Source organism: Podarcis pityusensis (genome assembly GCF_964106645.2).
Source record: "Podarcis pityusensis genome assembly, chromosome: 4".
Lineage (NCBI taxonomy): Eukaryota > Metazoa > Chordata > Lepidosauria > Squamata > Lacertidae > Podarcis > Podarcis pityusensis.
The window spans coordinates 56,214,524-56,233,199 of NC_138027.1; the positions used below are offsets into that span (position 1 = coordinate 56,214,524).

The 18,676-nt window shown below is 42.9% G+C and overlaps 1 protein-coding gene across 2 annotated transcripts in view; it reads right to left on the minus strand.

The window, feature by feature from the left end:
- Window positions 1-2,936: 2,936 nt before the first annotated feature.
- RIPK4 (receptor interacting serine/threonine kinase 4) overlaps window positions 2,937-18,676 on the minus strand; it is a 28,949-nt gene continuing 13,209 nt past the window's right edge. For both annotated transcript variants that reach the window (XM_081002836.1, XM_081002835.1), the window contains exons 2-8: window positions 15,316-15,607; window positions 10,334-10,482; window positions 9,361-9,410; window positions 8,593-8,751; window positions 7,408-7,508; window positions 7,025-7,280; window positions 2,937-5,493 (exon numbers count right to left, since the gene is read on the minus strand). In XM_081002836.1, coding sequence (XP_080858962.1) covers window positions 4,334-5,493; window positions 7,025-7,280; window positions 7,408-7,508; window positions 8,593-8,751; window positions 9,361-9,410; window positions 10,334-10,482; window positions 15,316-15,600 — 2,160 coding nt within the window. In that variant the 5' untranslated portion in view covers window positions 15,601-15,607 and the 3' untranslated portion in view covers window positions 2,937-4,333. The remainder of the gene's footprint in view (window positions 5,494-7,024; window positions 7,281-7,407; window positions 7,509-8,592; window positions 8,752-9,360; window positions 9,411-10,333; window positions 10,483-15,315; window positions 15,608-18,676) is intronic.

Consider the following 18,676-nt stretch of genomic DNA (forward strand, 5'->3'; position numbering starts at 1 on the left):
AATCCAGGGATCTCATTAACTTTTTATTTAGGTTTACCAGAATGAAACATTCTAGCTTAGCAGGTTGATATTTTAAGAGACGAATTTGGACCAAGAAACATGTTCTGGTGGTGAGCCATGAACAAGAAACATATCCACAAGTTTTTCTGATTCCTATTTGAAACTAGGATCCAACTGGGTGTGGCTTGGGTATGGACTCTCATATATCTCAGGTTAAGACTAAACTTTGTAAAAATGCATTGTCCTAAGTTCAGGAAGGCTCCTTCCCCTCTATAATATTAGGGGTCTTAATGGATGACTCTGGAGGGCAGGCACAGCCAAATTTAAATTGTCTGGCTTTTGAGATGAATAAAACAGAGCTCTCCTACACCCCTTTTGGGATATCTTTTATTCAGGGATGGGGGAACCAGCAGCCCCATCCTCAGTGTTGTTAGGCTACAGCTCCCATCATCCCTGAACATTGGCTGATAAGAGCTGGGAGTCCAACATCATCTCAAGGCCACCCAGGGATAATGGAGCCAAGGAGGAACATGATGGGGCAGGGGCAGCAAGCACGAGCCTGCCTGCCTTCTCACGTGATGGTAATCATGTGAGTACCTAGGACATATGAACATTCTGAGAAACCCAGTGTAGACTCAGATCTGTAGCAGGAAGCGTTAACTGCCTGGCCAAGCACAAAGTAAGGGGAAAGGGGTCCCAAGCTGATCACCAGCTCCCAGGAAAAGGTGTGTTCCCACGACCCTGCACCTTCTGCAAGAGGACACTTGCCCTAAAGTAAAAAGTGGGTCCTTGGTATATTATTAGCCTTCACAACACTCTTCTCAACTGACAGCTTTATTAAAATGCCGTGCTAATGGACGGATCTTAAGCTTTGTCCCTACAGGCCCCACAATGCATGAACAGACCTGCCATTTGAACATGCTCAGGATTCTCTGTGGCAACAGGAAAGAATGCTGTTTTATTGCTAACAACCCTGCAGGCAAGTCTCAGCCCTTTCATTCATAACTCCTCAGTTACACAATCCTGACTTCTTTGCAGGACAGGCTTACCGGAAAAACAAGATACACGCAGGCTTGTTTTAAAAACCAGGATACCCTTATTGTGTGGTCTGTGGAGCTCCAGGTTTCCCCCCACAACAGGGGAGAGCAAAGAGACAACCTGCGCTGAATGGGGGCTGCTTGCTAGGGACCTGGGTGTTTCTAAGACTGTCTTCTCCCATCCAGGGAAGGCCAGACGGAAAGCTGTTCTCCTTAAACTGGCCCATCACTTCCGTGAACACCCAACTCCCTAACAAAATTCAGCGTTCTCTTCCCAAGTACTTTATGAAGCATATATCCATTCATCCTCCCGTAATTATTCCTTCCTTGGCACACAACATACTTGCAACAATCACAAGTGCTTTTGCTATGGGCAACACTTTTCTATTTATCTTTGGCGTACTATTTTATAATCGGTCTAAACCAGAAGTGGGCAGGCATCAAAGCTTGTACAATTGTATTTTTGTTTCCTAGAATGCGCAAGGTCCATCACCTAGAGCCAGGAGCAAAACAGGGGCATGGGGAACAAGGCATCTCTAAGTGCATGCATAGCCCAGGAACTTGTTTTCAGAACCAGAATTTTCACGTGAAAACCAATTCCTGGTTTTATCCTAGGCCTTCTTCATATCAGTAGCCTGATAAGTGTGGAGAGGAGCTTTTCATTGTTTTTTTCAAAGGACTAGGAATCCAAAAACTTAGCCACTCCTACTCCAAATGGCCCAATGATCTAACTGTAGACCCTGATCAACCTTCTGCCTGCACCTGCCCTTATTCTTTTGTATTATATCTGCATTTGATATCAATCTGAGCACAAGCCATTCCCACCATCCAACTGATAAGGAAGAACGCTCCACAAGATGGTTCCACACTGGATCTTTCTCTCCCAGTTAGTCATTGGACTTTTAATATCAATGTTTGCCAGTTTATTTCACATGAAGACACGCTGGCACAAATTTAACTAGCAACACCCTCATAAAACCTGTTTAGGCAGCTGGTGACATCGCACCAACCAGATGGACAAGGCAGAGCACTGAGGAATTTCACCTGTCTTAGGAATTAAAGAAGAGACACAAACTAGGTCTGGGTGCCAGTAGCTCTTCTGCGGAGCTTTTCACATTGTTCTGATATATTCCCTAAGGCAGTCGGCAGCAGCACTCAAGGGAGAGCTGGGAAATTAGAAAATGCTGGCTGATGTTACACGATTATTGTATGGAAATGCTTAGCTATGTGGAGCATGTGCCTGATATTGTGAAAGACTGCCTAGATATATATATTAATAGGAAATTAAATACTCCACTATTACCAGTGTGGCACCACTGCTTAAACTCTGATTTACATTTTAAACGAACAGAAAGCTACAGCAGGGAAAAGATAAAGGCAACCTGTAATTTTATTTTTGGAATTACCAAATACCCTTTTCATTTGAGAGAGCGTTTGAAAGTCAAAATTCACAATGAGCAGGCTCAGCGTAGTCAGCTGCCATCTTCAGCCCGGGTTCTTGATTAGTCAGTAAGAAATGCAAACAAATTTATTGCCTGCCAACTGCCTTATTGATGGGAAATAAAATGTGTTTTAGCAGAAGTGGCATTTATAGTATTTCTAAGCCGCTATTAAAGAAAACCTAAAGCAAGCAATGAACTGTTTTTAAAAACAAAGCTGAGAGATTGTGTTCCATTGAGGACCAAGGTTCATTGAAAAGCCCTGGCCCACAGCTGTGCTTCCTGCTAAAATGCAGATTGGGTGCAATATAGGTAGTGGTAGTGGCAGTGGGGTGTGTGTGTCACAGAGAGAGGGAGAGAGGAGAAACAAGATCAAGATTGTGAAATGCTTTTGCCCTTTGAACACAGTACATCCACAATTCAGTTTATCTCAAACACCATTTTAAAGGCAAACCACAGCTTTTTTTAAATGGATGAACCAGACTTTATTTGAACACTTGAAAAAATTATGAACATTACAAAAGGCGTATTAAAACATACCCATGTCTGAAGAGGCACAACTTTCTGCAGTAGAAAAAGAGGCACAACGAACTGAAATACTATATATACACAGTATATCTTTAAATTAGGCTACCGAACACAGCAAAATTCAGAAGGCAAGGCAGTACTGTACACGTGGTTCATAATCTACACCATTTAACAACTACAACCATTCAAAATCATTTTAAGAAATTTAAACACACCTTGTGTGTGCCTCTACAGTGGGCCTGCCACCTACGCAAGGGTTTGGTTCCGGGGGTCCACATGCAAAGGCAGCCTCGTGTAAAGTCAGGAACCCCATGAATGCCCCTCCTGCCCTGTGGGGCACAGGGCTGCTAACTGGGTTCTTGGAAGGTTTCAGGAGGGCCCTGGGAGCTCTTTCCCTGGCAGGAAAACCCACTGGGTGCACAAGTGGGGGTGGAAATAAATAACTGGAGAGTGGGGAATAGTGCACTTCCCCCACTCGTCATTTATTTATTTGCCCCTCCACTTCCAGCCCATTTTAAGTTTGCAATCGCTAAGTTGTGGGCCCACTCTGTGTGTGTGTGTGTGTGTGTGTGTGCATGCACGCGCACGTACCAGTGTATTCTACATCACCAATTTCTATGCAATACTGCCTTCAGTTAACTTTTGAATGCTAACAGTTCTAATTGCAAAGACTTGCTGACTAGGGTAAAAGGAAAGCTCAACAATTTGAGGACACAGAAATGTGTGGCTTTGAAATAGGCACTTCTTACATTCTTTTTCAACAAACTCTTGCGCACTGTGAAACAGATTTTGATTGCTAGAGTACCTTTTGTACGCAACGGGGTGGGGGGTGGGAAAATCAATTTCAAAAACATTCTAGCATGATGTTTGAAGACACCTTCCCCGTCATTTGTCTGAATGTAAAAACAAGAGAAAGATTGAAATATTAAGATACTGACTCTGTCCGGAACGCAACAAGTGTCTGCTTAAAGCAATGCAATGCAAATTGCTCCTCATACCATCTTCAGGGCAGATCAACTCCCCGCACTGCTGAAGCCCCAGGGAAAGAACATAGAGTCTTTACATATGGCTTGCTCAACAGCACATCACAGGAAAGTGTCAGGCTCCGTGCTCAGGATTTCATGGCTCCTGCTCCCACGCTCCCTCGGTTCATTAGAACGCATTGCTACATCAACAATGCTGCTTCTGCCAGGATAGAACCCAGACTCACCTGCAAATTTAAGCAGACTCATACACATGACACAGGAGCAGTCAGAGGGAAAACCCTGATCGTCAGGCTCCCAGAGTCTCCATGGAAAGTCAAAAGACATAAACAAGCAGTCTGTTCACTTAGCTCTCACCGAGTAGCATAGCAACAGCACTGTATCCATTTTGTTTAGTCGTCTGCAGAGGGGTCTGAAATGTGAGGGCACCATGCTTTAACAGAACCTCGAGGGTGCGTGGATGTCCGCCTTTCGCTGCCAGATATAGAGCCGTGAAGCCTTCCTCATCGGGGTCGTTTACATTCTCTGGGCTGACAAGCTCCTCTACTACTTCCCAATGTCCATTTTCAGCAGCAAAGTGCAGTGCCGTCCTCTTGGAAGGCCCCTTGGCCAGGACATTGGCACCTTCTTCAACCAGCAACTTGGTGGTCGATAAGTGGCCCCTGCAGGCTGCCAGGTGGAGTGCAGTGCAGCCTTCGGCCGTCATCGCTTCTACGTCTGCGCCCCGGTTGAGGAGCATCCTCGAAGTGCCCGTGTGTCCGGTTTCAGCAGCAACATGGAGAGCGGTGTGGAGCGAGGCGTTTCTGATGTTGACATCCGACTTCAGGTCCACAAGTGTACGAGCTACTCTGTAATGCCCTCTCTGGGCTGCCAGGTGCAAAGGGGTTCTCCCATCCACTGTCTGTGCATTCACATTCACCCCGGACTGCTTGGCAAGAAGCTTCACGATGGACAGGTGACCTTGCCAGGCTGCATAATGCAAAGGCACCCAGCCTTCCTTCCCTTTGATATCTGCATTAACCCCTCTTCTCAGGAAGATGCGCACAATGTTCTCTTGGCCATACTGGCAGGCCACATGGATGGGAGCTCTTCCTTCAAAGTCTACTTCGTTCAGCGAGGCGTTCTTCTCCAGAAGAAGCCTGGTGCTCAGCTCATCCCCGTTCAGCGCAGCAAAGTGAAGTGCTGTCCACTGGTCCTCATCCTTAGCGTTCACGTTGATTTTCCTCGCCAGGAGCAGCTCCACAATGCTTTTATTCTTCTTCTCTATGGCCATGTGGAGAGGTGTGGAGCCTCTCTTGTTGGTCAGGTTGGGGTTGGCATTGTAAAGGAGGAGCCACTTGACACACTCTTCTTGGCCCGACTCAACAGCCAAATGCAGGAGGCTATAGTTCCCATCCAAAACCAGGTCAACGTCCTGCGGCTGGAGGATCTTCATCAGTTTGCCCGTGTCTCCAGATGCAATCGCCTCGGCCAGCTTTCTTTTCTGGATGTCCGTGGAACCAAGATCTGGAGAAGCAAAGAGCAACATTAGACTTCCATGACAACCATACATTAAAGGCACAAGAGAAATAAATAAATGGCAGCTCCACTCTTCATGCTACCAATGAAGCCAAAGTGTAGGAAGCACCTCCTCTTCCCCCGCTCCCATCTTTCTGCACACTGGGCAGGTGCCAACATGTCCACCTTCCACCTGGATTGTACTACTCATGCTGTGGGTAGGAGGGTTATCAGCTTTTGGGGCACATTACTCATGCAGCTTGCTAGGATCCCATGTACTTGGTGTCTGCTGCACATGCACACAAGCAGCTAGGACTATTATGCTTCTGGCAATTTAGTGAAGTTCTATTGCTTTTCCAGGGAAAAAGAGTAACACGCATAGACGGGTGTCCAGCGTCATGAAATAGACTTTACAAAACACACTCTCCAATCCTCGTATGCAGATAAGGCTCCTAATTCTCAAAACAATGAAGGCCAGCTCATGGTCAAGCATTCATCTCTGTGTTGTGCCTCAACTATCTGACTGCAACGCTGCCTGACTTTCTAAAAAAAACCAAAAAAACTATCTGACTGCAATATGATTTGATGTGCCACAAATATAAACTCAGGTATCCAGGCAATATTCCTGTAGCTGAAAATATTCCTGCCACAATTATGAAAATTATAACCAATGTTCAGTGGTAGAAGATCATATGCTCAGTTGCTGGCATCTCCAGTTAAAGGATGACCAGGTAATAGGAATGGCCCTGCTAAAGACCCTGGAGAGCCGGTGCCAGAGTAGATAATACTGGGCTAGATGGACTACTAGCCTGACAGCTGCCTGTGTTCCCTATGCAGATTAATTAGCTCAGGTTGCACAATGCATTCTTCATACTATCATCTCCCTAGGAACACTCAGGACACATTTCATGGAAAGAAGCCTTTGACCCTCAAATGCCTATGTTTTAAGGCAGAACTGGAGAAACTCTGACCCTCCAGATGTTGCTGGACTCTAACTCCCATCATCCCTAAGCAATGGCCATGTTGGCTGGTACTGATGGAGTCCAACAACACCTGAAGTGCTAAAGGTTCCCCAGCCCAGTTTTAAGGTCTTGGCAGAATTGTGGTGTGCAATTGGTTTGCTATCAAACAAGCAAGATAAAGATCAGGCAACCCCTTTGAGGTGGAGGCTAACTTCACAACAGAAAGCCTAAGTCTATTGATTTCAATGGGCTTACTCTGAATATGACTTAGTTGGGTATCACCCCAAGAGACATCATGATCATTGCTCACAACTTCTTTGAAAGCCTATGAAAATGAGGGGGAGCAATGATTGATATGTAACATCTTAAAACACATAGCCAGCTGATTGCCATGGAAAAATGAGGGAGCGGACTTTGTGCTGGCTGTGCCACATCCTCCCACAAATGATCATCTCATGGCAAAGCTGCCTTCAATATAGGACATGAGAAACCACTAACTCCCACAGCCACCCAGTCCCAACACACACCCAAAATTCGTTTTTCCAAGTTATTGTTTGCTAAAACTATAAAACCCTTACCACTTTCGGAATTCTCTCTCTCAAATGACAGTGATAGGGAACCACGTGAAGAAAAGGCAGAGTCTACTGAGGACACTCCTGAAAGCCTCTTGTCACTGGAAGCAAGTCTAGATTCAGAAGCGCTACGGCTGAGTTCTTCAGGCTCTTCTGTTTGTGAAATTCCCGAGTCAAGTTGGGACAACAACTCTGAAAGGCTGTAATCCTTAGATGAGGAAGGTTCAGACCCTTGCTTTAGCTGGGATAGTCCAGGCAGCTCCTGGAACAAAGGGGGTTGGGTGGAAGAGGGAGGAAATTATAAATTAAAAGTGTTTGTCAAATGTTACCCAGGAGGGGAAGAAGGCACCAATATCAAATTATCTCTATTTTTCATATACAGTACATACCTTGGGGTACGTCCGAGTATCTTTGGTGTCCTCCTGAACTATCAATTCCTTGTTTTCAGTCTCTGGCTTTTCACAAAGTTCTTCTGTTTCGGAAGTAATTTCTTAAAAACAAAAACAAAGGCCAAAGATTAGATTTATACTAGTAGAAGATGGGTCAAATAATATGTGCATCATTTACAGAGACTGTGTATATTTCCCATATGCCACAATCTCTTTCTCAAAAACTGGCCAGTTTAGATAAGCGAAACTAAACTATCCAGCTGCTAGAGGATATTGCTTCCTACTTAGAAGTTTGGTCAACCACTCTATATAACATTATCATAATTTTTGAATCAAGGTGTTGATCCAAACTCCCACTGCTACAGCAACATATTTCCCCAATGTGCTTTACTTCCTCTGTGTAAGCAATTAACTCTGCGGAGAATTTCTGCCCTGTAAAGACTGTATTATGTCACCACAAAACCTACTGAGATGGAATAGAGTATGCCAGTTGCACAACATAGCAGGTTATGGAGCCATGTTCAAATCCGTCACCAGGAGAGAAGATTAGTTGCTGTGCCAAGTGAAGGATTTGCACCCCCAACCCAGCATGCTTTTGTGCAAACACACACACACAGCTTCAAGAAAACAGAATGCTGAACCAAATCCAGCAAGGCTCTTCCTATAGCAGAAATTGCAGAAGGCTCTTATCCGCAAAGTTAACTGCAACATAAGGAAGCCGCACAAACTACAATATGGCAGTAAAACCACATTCAATCATCTGCTGTAACATTTCAGACTATGCTGATTCTTCAACCTGCTTTTTAAGGCTAATCAAACATGACCTTAACTTACTCTTCATGACACCTCTTTCATGCTACGGAATACACAGTAAGAAAAAACAGACATCTAACATTTTACCTGGGATTTTAAGGATCAAAGCATTAAACCTAGGCAGCAACTTGGGGAGCTAGCCAGATCATTTGACATCTAAATCAACACTTTCATGATCAGACAAGTTCTTGTATAATCCCTTCCCTGTAGTGAGGAAGTGCCCCATACTGCTGCCTGCGCAAAAGAGTGGGTTGGGTATACTTTGCATTCATCATTTTTACAAGATTTTGGTGGAGCTCTACCAGGGATTTGTATAGTCCCGAACACTGAAATGACTCACTGGGTTTGCCAACTAGTCGGTAAAAAGTTTACCTTGAAATGTTGGCCTTTTGCTAGGATCATCTTGCCAGCACTTTTGCATCAGTTTGATCAAGCTGTTACACGCATGAGGTCTGGATCTGGAGACAGCTGGCAACTCTGGGCGGTGGCCATTCACTACTTTCACCATAATATGTAGAATATTATTCTCTTCTGCAAAGGAAAAGGCACAAATCAAGATTACTCTGAGAACTGAAGCAGCCTCTGACCAATATCACAGATCACCTTAATCAGAGTCCTCTTTCCTCTTAGGGTTCTCTTTCTAGAAGAGAGAGGTACGCATTTCAACTGACTCAAAGGTCTCATAGATTAGGGTCTCTGGATCAGCTGGTAATGGCAGAAGGTATGATGCCTGGCTCCCTACATAATTGTTTCAGGTTAAAGACTGCCTACTCTTTACTTACATGATGTTGAGATCTGAACAGCTTGGCTAACTGTTAAGAGGACACTGGTGGATGCAACATGTCCCCATCTATTCATATGAGGGTAGATGCAATGACCCTTTTGTTCCTTATCAAGCCTGACACTCTATGGTCTCCAGTCTGGCTTTCAGTGCAGAAATAATAGCTGAGGTTTCCTCAAAGCTTTGCATGAAAGGTGTGGTTGTTAAGCAGCTAGAAAAGATGTATAATTGGCAGTGATGAAGCTTGGGCATTCTGAAGGCTAGTCTCATCAGGGTGGGCATACACACACTTGAGGAGGACTTTCGTTTGATGTGCTCATCTAAAATATGATCCATTAAACAAATATTTATTTGCATACCTGAAAAGGGCTTTTTCTGTGTCAGAACTCCCCAGATAACAATGGAAAAGCTGCAAATAGAAACATCAGTTAATGTTAACTTTATAAAAATCATAGGATGTGCTCTCTCTTTCTTGATTACTGTTAGGCTTTCTAGTGCTAATCATCCCAGGCCATCAAATACAAATTAGGTATGCTAGAATTGAGAATGGGTCTCAAAAGAACGTAAGAATTGTCTTTGTAGACCAGACCAAGATCTATCCTGGTGTCATTCAGATATTTATTGGACTACAAGTCCTATTAGTCCTAGCCTGCTTGGATGATAGGAGTTGTAGTCCAACAACTTCCAAACAACCCTGTTCTAATTATGCCTTGTGTACAAAAATTACTTTCTTTTCCTTGTCCTGAATCTACAGCTGATCAACTTCACTTTTGGAGCACAGAAAGAGATGTTACACACCCATTGTGCTTGAATACTGCGTCTCCACAGCCTGCTGACAATGTCACCTTTGGGCTGGACATTATTGAAACATGATCACTGAAACAGCACTCGTTACACAGTGCATGAACCTTGCTTTTAATGCCTCTCAAGTGGCTTGGCATATTGAGGTGTAACCCAGATCAGCGTGACCCAGATGGCACCAAAGAAAATTAGGAGGTCTGGAAAATGATCAACTGGGTTCCAACACTGCTTCCTAAAGAATCAAGAAATATATGCAGATGTGACCTTGGTTTTGCCAGTTCAAGAAGGAATTCAAAAAAAATTTATCAAAATTTTGGCTGGCATGAGACAAGTGAATTGCATTAAAGCTACAATGACTCCCTTAGGTATCTCCCGAGTTTTGAAGACTTGGCCTTTGTGTCCTGTTTTGTTGATATTCAATTGTAACAAAATGGTTAAACAAAATATCAATTTCCCGAGAGTTTAATTCTACTAGAGTTAACTAGCAAATACTGGAGAGAAATAGATGCACTGAGGAAGAAAAGTACAAACCTGTAGACATCATGTTTAGTATCAAAGTACCGGGTCTTCTCTTTAATGCGTTCTGGGGGCAGGTATGCTATAGTGCCACAAAGCCCATCCATGCTGAGATCATGTGAATGTGAAAGGCCATTGCACTTGGCTAATCCAAAGTCTGAAATCTGATAAATTAAAAAAAAAAAAGAGTTGCAGTTAGAGTAGTCTGCAAAATCATTTCTGCATGTGTGGTTGCACAAACACAGTGGTTTAGAGCATTGGAGACAGTTGGGCTTAACTGCTTACTCTGAGCCTCACAAATCAGTACTGTTTGTCCCTCCCAAGCAAGAGAACTTGCTGATGTCTGCTAAACGTTATGCGAGGAAATAATTTTATGAAAGAGATAGTTTGCCTGTAGAAATTGCAGCAACTTTGCATACCCAGGGAGTGACAAAAAAAGGATTCTTCATTCCAAAAAAGAAATGAAAGCGATAACTGGTGCGCACCAGGCAGATGGCTATGGAAAGAATAAGCAAGTAACAGCAAGCACTTCTTAAGAGTTTGCACACACCCAATTATGTCTAAGTGTCAAAACAAAATAAATCCATAGATTTTCTTCCAGGATTTTGCTTAGGAGATTCAAAGGGAGGGAGCTGGCAGGAGGCACAAAACTCAACAGCCTCATAAACAGAACTGTTAATGTTCCACACATTTGAAGCCTTTCTGCACAAAGCTAAGCAGAGGCCTTATTATTCTACCTCCTCAGACACTTGTTTTTTTTCTAGCTATTTAGGAATGTAGTGCAAGACACTGCAAACCTAGGGAAATACTTAGAAGGAGTGACTTTATAAGTTAGGTGACTGTTGCACCTATGAGGATCACTTTAAGAGAGATTAATCTTTGTAGTTATGTACTTGGAACAAAATGATGTGCAACAGAGGAAAGAACAGGAGACAAAAGAAAGAGAAAGGAATGGAAGGTTACTGACTGCTTCTGGTTAAAGATTACTTTATTTTCATTTGTAATTTGCCAACCCTGAAGCTCAGGGCAAGTAATGTTTAGTAAGTACACACCACTGCAAAGCACTTACATTGTTGTTGTTGTTGTTGTTGAGTTAGTTGGCCTGATAGGAGAAATGACAGTATGGGTAGGTGGGGGGGGGGGTAATCTAATGGGAAACAACGGCAAAGACGTTTCCAAAGCAGTTAGATGCTCAGGGTGGAGAAGGAAGTGGGGAAAGATTCAACGTATTTGTCCCTGAATGTAAATATTCAGACACACCCTGAGTTCACATATTTTTGAAGCAAGAGCTTTTATAGTGATTCCTGAAGTCCCAGCTCAAACTTCAGCCAAGCCAAGGGGAGCGGGGCAAGGTAAACTACCAAAGGCTCATGTTTTAGATATTCCCCACCCCCCGCCAATGTCTCCCGCACTGAGTGACAAAAGAGCTTTATTGTCTAAACTTTTGTATAACTTGATTTCTGCTACAGAGGAAAAATCTTCTGACCAGATGCAATGGCACACAAATTTTTGGAGGACCCAGGTGCAAAAGTGACTAATTTTGGCATTATGAATCATGCAAACTCATCTTACAAGTCTCTGTTTTAAGCAAATAGTTATCATTATAATCAGAACACAACCAGAAGTAGAGCTGCAGCTTTGAGCATATCAGAATGTTCTGACAACTAAATCAAACTGAGTTGTGCCTTCAAGGACTCTCAAAGCCTTGGCAAGAGAGCTGCGTTCTGGAAGGAGTCTTGTGGGTTTAAAATTAGATGCTTTGAAGTAAGTTTCTAACACTGAGCATGGCGTTTAGTCATACAACTCCTATTAACATCAGTGGGAACCATGCAGCACACACAAAAATACAGTCATAAAAGAAGGGCTTTTAATTAGATTCAAGACACCTTCTGACATGCCTATGGGTGGCAGACAGTACAGCCAAATGCAGCAAGGTAGTACTTAGAATTTTGTCTTCCATCCAGTAATCTGGATACCAGTTTGGATAGGCATGCACAGATTAGCCGAATTTTGAGGGCCTTGCTTTCACCCTTTGTACAACTTTGGGTGCAAACATCAAAGTTCTATGGGAATTCTGCAGTAGCCTCCCACACGACCAGGTAATAACATTTGGCAAAGGGAGAAATGAAGCCAAGTATCAAATCCCTTTTACAAATAATGTGATCTCAGGCTATTAAAATTATTGCAGATATATGTGTGAACGGCTACAGGGAGTGACTAACTTGCAACACACATTCTTTGAACCCCATGGAAGAGAGACAAAAGCAACTGGAAGAGAGACACAGCAAGCTATGTCCTCTCACTCATATTTCCATGCAAAACACAGCTTGGACACCTATTTTCAGCTAACCTGAACTCCTCGTTCAGCTGCTCTTGCCTGTTAAATAGTCTTGGCTGGAGCTCTATTTTGGAATGTTATAACCCCTTACAAGAACTGTTTTCAGAAAAGCGAATCAGGATTGCTAGGGTGGGCCCAGGTGGTTGCTCTATGGCTCCTTCCACCCCCAAGAACTCCAGCAACTACCAGAAGCTCTGAAGAGTCCTGTGTGTGCCCTGAGTATTCAGACCCCTGGAGACACCCTTGAACATTATGACACCTGCCCCCTCCGTGTCTCCCAATCTCAGTCCTACTCACTGCCTCCTGCTTCCTTTCACCTCCTGCCTCTGTACTTGCCACTCCCTCATCCCCATGGTCGCTATGCCTCAATGTAACTAAATTAAAGGATGCACCACTGGAATAATAAACCATTCTTCCCATGCCTCCATTTCCCCCCTTCCTCAGCTGCTTGCCTGATTCTACATTAGACTGAAAGGCCCATTTTGGAGCAGGGACTGATGACATCTTTATATAGTGCCATGCACATAAAAGGCACTATAAAAAGAAGCTAAACAAACAAACACACAACTAGAAGTACTCCAACAACTTGGATCGCAATCTAACCTAGAGCAGCTTCAAAGGTTATAGAGCACAACTATGGAAGATGCCAAGTGGGGAATGAACAGAAAAGTCATTGGTAAGGAGTTTTATTGCACCGCACTCTAAGCCAAGGATAGCCTATCGAGTAATAAAGCTGGATTAAAAAGTAAGCCCTGCTGCTATGACTTCTGTGTGTTTAGTTGTCAGATATTATGCGACTGGAGAGCTTTGAACTTGGATTCAAAAGGCAACTTCTGCTTATGAGCACTTTCTTTTGGAGAAGGGCATTATTTATGTTCCCTTCTAAAAAAAATTCCCCAAATGCTATGGAGTTTCCCCCAACCCTCTGGAATCAGTTTTTGGGATGAGAAATTCTAAACACAAACCTCACAAATAAAATCAGAAACACATTTAAGTCCATTTCCAGGGCGGGTAGTCTGGTGGGTTTTTGTTTTGTTTTGTGCAACAGAGCCGTGTGGCACCTTAATTTATTAGTCCTTAAGGTGCCAAAAGATGCTCTGTTGTTTTTACATCTAAGTAAAGAAAAGTATTCTGCTACTTTCATAAAAATGCATAGGACTTAAAACATCTATTGCATGGAACCAGCAATTATAAGTATGTAGTCATAATTGAATATTTATATATAAATATAACTGAATATAATGTTTATATATAATATCTGTAACCAAAGCAATTTCCTCTATTCTGGCAGTGTAGCATACCATTATGTTTTTTGGGGGAGCATCAAAGGTTGAGAAGATGAATTTTTAGAAAATTAAGGAGTTTTGAACTGGGAACAGAAACAAGCTCTAAACTCCTCAGCCCCCAAGGAATCCAGGCCTCACTGTAACTTTAATGCTGCGCAGCTATCTAAAAATCTAGGGTGCAGTTCAGATATTAATGGGAAACCATGGCTCCCCACTACATGAATGAGCTGTTTCAAGCACTGAACACACCAACTCCCTCCTGAACCATATCAGTATGTTCCAAAACCAAACATAGGCTATTTTTACAAAGACCAGTCTGTTCTCATTCACACTACAAGTAGCAAGATACTAAGCACATTACACAGGAACAAAATTTTTGCAATTAATTAGTTTAAAAAGAAACAATTAAATCCATTTTCAGCTCTAATAGTAATCCTTGTTTTAGTGGACTGCAGATGAGCCTCAGCAAGTCTGAACAAGTAATCAGGCTCTTATGGCAAGGAGAAGGGCTTCTGCAGAATTTCCTTTCTATTTCTAAGAACACTGACTTAGTTTTACATGTGAACCAAGGCTCCTTGTTTACAGCCATGGTTAATTAAACAGGGCAGCTCGTTTGGCAAATTAACCTCTCTTTGTTATAAGCTACACGATGTTTGTTATATGCCACAATTCAGGATTATTTGTGCACACCTGCATTAAAATATTCCATGAAAGTATTTTATATATAGGAAAGATGTTGGTTTGTAATACTACACTGCAACTATCCATCTATGCGGAGAAAAACATGGGTATCAACCCAATGTGTTTTCCTGTTTATTTCCCCTCATTATTATACAACCTCTTACACAAAAAGCTTTCAGTTATAAACATAAGATTGCTTACAGGCATGAGTTGGGATTGGTCTGTACAATCACTATTTACTCACTACCACAATAGAATTTCCTGAAAGTTGATTAAAAAATAAAAAACACCTTTGCAATGTCTTGCTTTTTTCCTTCCCCGGTACTCTTTTTAAAAAAACAACAAGGGAAAAGCTGTAACTGTGTTTAGCAAACAGTGACAAACTTTTAAAGCAGGGGTTGGTAACCTTTGGCCCTTCAGAAGTTGGTGAACAACAACTTGCATCACCTCTGGCCATGCTGGCTTGTATGGATGCGAGTTGTAGTCCAACAACATCTAGAAAGCCACAGGTTCCCCACTCCTGCTATAAAGCAAGGATAACATGTGACACTGAACTCACAACCAAGTTTCACATCATGCGCAACAAAGAAGAATTTGCATTGAAAGGCCCAGAGACAAACCTCTCCTTCAGTCTCATCGTGACGATAATCGCAAAAAAATTGTGGGTCAAATAGCAATGGCCTAGGACATACCTTGACATGATAATGGCCATCAAGCAGTATGTTTGCTGGTTTAAGATCCAGGTGAAGCAGAGGTGGGGACATGCAATGAAGGAAGTTCATGCCCACAGCTGTTTCATGGATGATTCGGAAGCGCAGGTCCCAGGGCAGCGGTTCTGCAGCCAGGAGCTTCTCCAGTGATCCTGTCTCCATGTACTCCATGACCAAGCCCACAGGTTCTTTACAGATGCCATAGACTGGAAGGATGTAGCGAAATTTTGCCATTTCCATCTTCTTGGCTTCTTCCAACAGTTCCATACGCTCCCTATGTAAAAAGGGCAAAGTACAGGACTTTAGTTTATATTCATCAATAGCATTTCAACCATTTATTAGCTTCAAATTTTGTATGGGAAATTCTTCCATGTTACTGATATTTAGTGCATACATTTTTATGTATCCATTAATGTATTCACAATCTTTGGCACAGCATTATGTCTGAACTGGAGATCATGGTTTGTTGTTGTCCAAACAAATCATGATCTGAAGCCAAGGTTTGTTCTTGCTTACCAGTTGTGATCTATGGGTTTGGTTATAATGCTAAGCCAAGGATTGTGGTTTGTTCCTCCCACTGGCTAGTGGGGTAGAGCAAAGGAGGAGTGATTCACCTGTTCACAGCACCCCATTATGCATGGCTTACCACGATATGCAACTCAGCTGCTGTGTTTTACAGAGCTGAAATTTAACTTCTCTGGAATTTCTAAGTTGTGTACATTTTATCAAGTCAAAATCATTTGTAAATGGGTTTCATATGAAAGCTGCAGGATGGTCTTACAGTTACTAATCTCATTTAGGTAGTTACGGAGAACTAGAATATGCACATAATTTTGGCTCATAAATAATCATCCTTTTGTCCAGGCAGCACAAAAAGGTTAAATAGATAAGAGTATCATAAAACTTCTCTTATTACAACCTTTGTGAAGCACTTAAAATATTCATCATGGTATTGAATTTTATTTGCACTATGATGAAAAAGTTAGAACACAGATCTGAAGTGAACTCTCCTAGGCTTCTACTCCCTAGATTTTAGATTGGCATGTGATTAAGCACTGTGAGAACAGGATGTCTCTTTGGTCTGCTCTAGAAAGATTCTTCTTGATCTCTCAAGTATCTAAGACTTATTATCCAGATTTTCATTCCAACCTTTTCCAAGAAGCGCAGGATGGCATACACGGAGGTTATACTATTTTATTCTCACTGTAAACTATGGGGTAGGTTAGCAGAAGACAGTATGCATAACTTGTCCCAAAGTCATCTAGCAGTTTTCATGGCTAAACAGAGTTACGCTGAGCAAACTCCCAGATTCAGATGCCTAGCTAACAGCCCCAAAACTTTAGACTAGCAATACAAATCTCCCTATTCCATAGTTTTGAAATTATTTAGAGACCTCATGACTGCATAGGAAGGAGCAATAGGGGAAAAAACTCAAGCAAAGCTGTAATTTACAGTTTGTAAAGGACTGCAACAAAAAAATTGTGGTGTTTGCAGGCCCTGTTAGAGACAAGCTCTTTCTATTGCCTGCTAGTGCTCCCATTTTAAGACATTTTATTCCACAGTTTAGGACCAGGCTTTCTACTAAGGGAGAGAGTAGAATTCAATGTAGCACAAAGTACAGGATGTGTGTATGCAAGAAATGAGGTCCACTCACACAACAGGACTCTCTCCTCCCACCATGTGCTCCCAGACATGTTCTAGGGCTTTCCCCAACCCTCAAGAGGTGGGGCGTGCAGAGGAGGGAGGGAAGAGCTCAGTTGTACGAGATGTTGCTTCCCACCCAAACAGCAGCCAAATTGAATCCAGCCCAGGATTAAGAACACTATGATAAACAGAATCCAATCATGGTCTTTGTTGATGGGAAACACAATGAAGCTGATGTAATTTGAACATGGCTACACAGAGCAAGATGAGAAGTCTGTTCAAGTCACTGCATTTACCTTACTTGAAAGCAACATAAAAATAGACTCATGTGTGACCTAAATACAAAAGCGTCCATAAGACTCCTAGTATTTTCAAGTTTTCTATATTATTTGCTAAATGCCCCCAAAGATGTCATGAGGCCAAGTCCTCCTAATTCATCATATGCCACTGTGTCAGCCAAAACAACTGTATGTGGCAGAAACAATCCAGTATTGTTCAAGAATTCAGTACATCAGACTTCAACAAATGGGTGCCCTCCAGCTGCTTTTGACTACAACTCCCATCAGCTGGAAGGCACCCAATTGGTGAAGGCATCAATACATATAATAACAAGGGGAAAGTGCTAGTCCTACCTAAAATAGGGACAGAAGGGGATACTTATACTGATGCCCTAGAAAAGAGTTTCATTTGAGAACGGTGAAAAATAAGTGAAATCAGTGCTAGGTAGCCAGTCAAATTAAATATACAGTCATTAGCTAGCAAGTCCATATCTAGAAGTAAGAATCTGGTGCAGTAATGTTGCCTTTCAGGACCAATGAGTCACATCAAGAAGGTTCAAACTAGAGAGTTGCGTTGGAGTCTCCTTGGAGAGGAGACTTGGAGTCCCTTCTTAAGTTCTCCTCCCCACCTCAATACTACAGACTGGGTGTGGGAACAGATGGTGGGGTCTCTTTCCAGCATCCGGTGTGGCTGCTATTACTGCCCTGAGGCACCTATCTTTTAAGATAATTACTTTTGAAGAGAAACACCAGGGTGCTTTGACATGACAAGGAGGAAGGGAGTGTCAGTGAGTGAGCAGCACAGCCAACTCTTGCCCCTAAGCGTACATAACTCACCAAGCTCCAGCTAGTGTGGGATACAAACTGCAGAAGATCTCTGAATACTGAGGTGGAATTTGTGGAAGTGGGTGGGCGGTTGTAGACCAAACAGGCAAAATAAAAGCTACCACCAAGTCAAAGGCAAGTTTACACACAATGTTAAATGAAAGCTGGTTCCTGGTTTTAGGGAGCCCCTTGGGAAAGAGGCTCTCAAGCCCCCACCCGCAGTTCTCCTGCTACTTTCTGTTGCCCACCTACTTGACACTCCCCCTCTGGGCCCAATCTGGACCACCTCTGAGAGACAGAAGGCATATGGACATTCCTGATCCTTGGTTCTCAAGCTGCTTCTTTACTTGCCATCTCCAAATGAGGGAGTAAGCAGGTAGCTACAGCAAAGGGGAATGGCAGCAGGGGCAGAAGATCCCATGGACTGACCCTGGGATTCTACGGTGAGCATGGAAAGGACATGTGGTGAATACTACATACTCATCTCCAGCCACTGACACTCTTTTGGCTGGGGAAAGCCCAGGAACTGAAGTTCTGAGTCCAATGGTGGGGAAAGAAGCGGGAAGGAACTTGATAGAAACTAAGGAAGGTAAAGT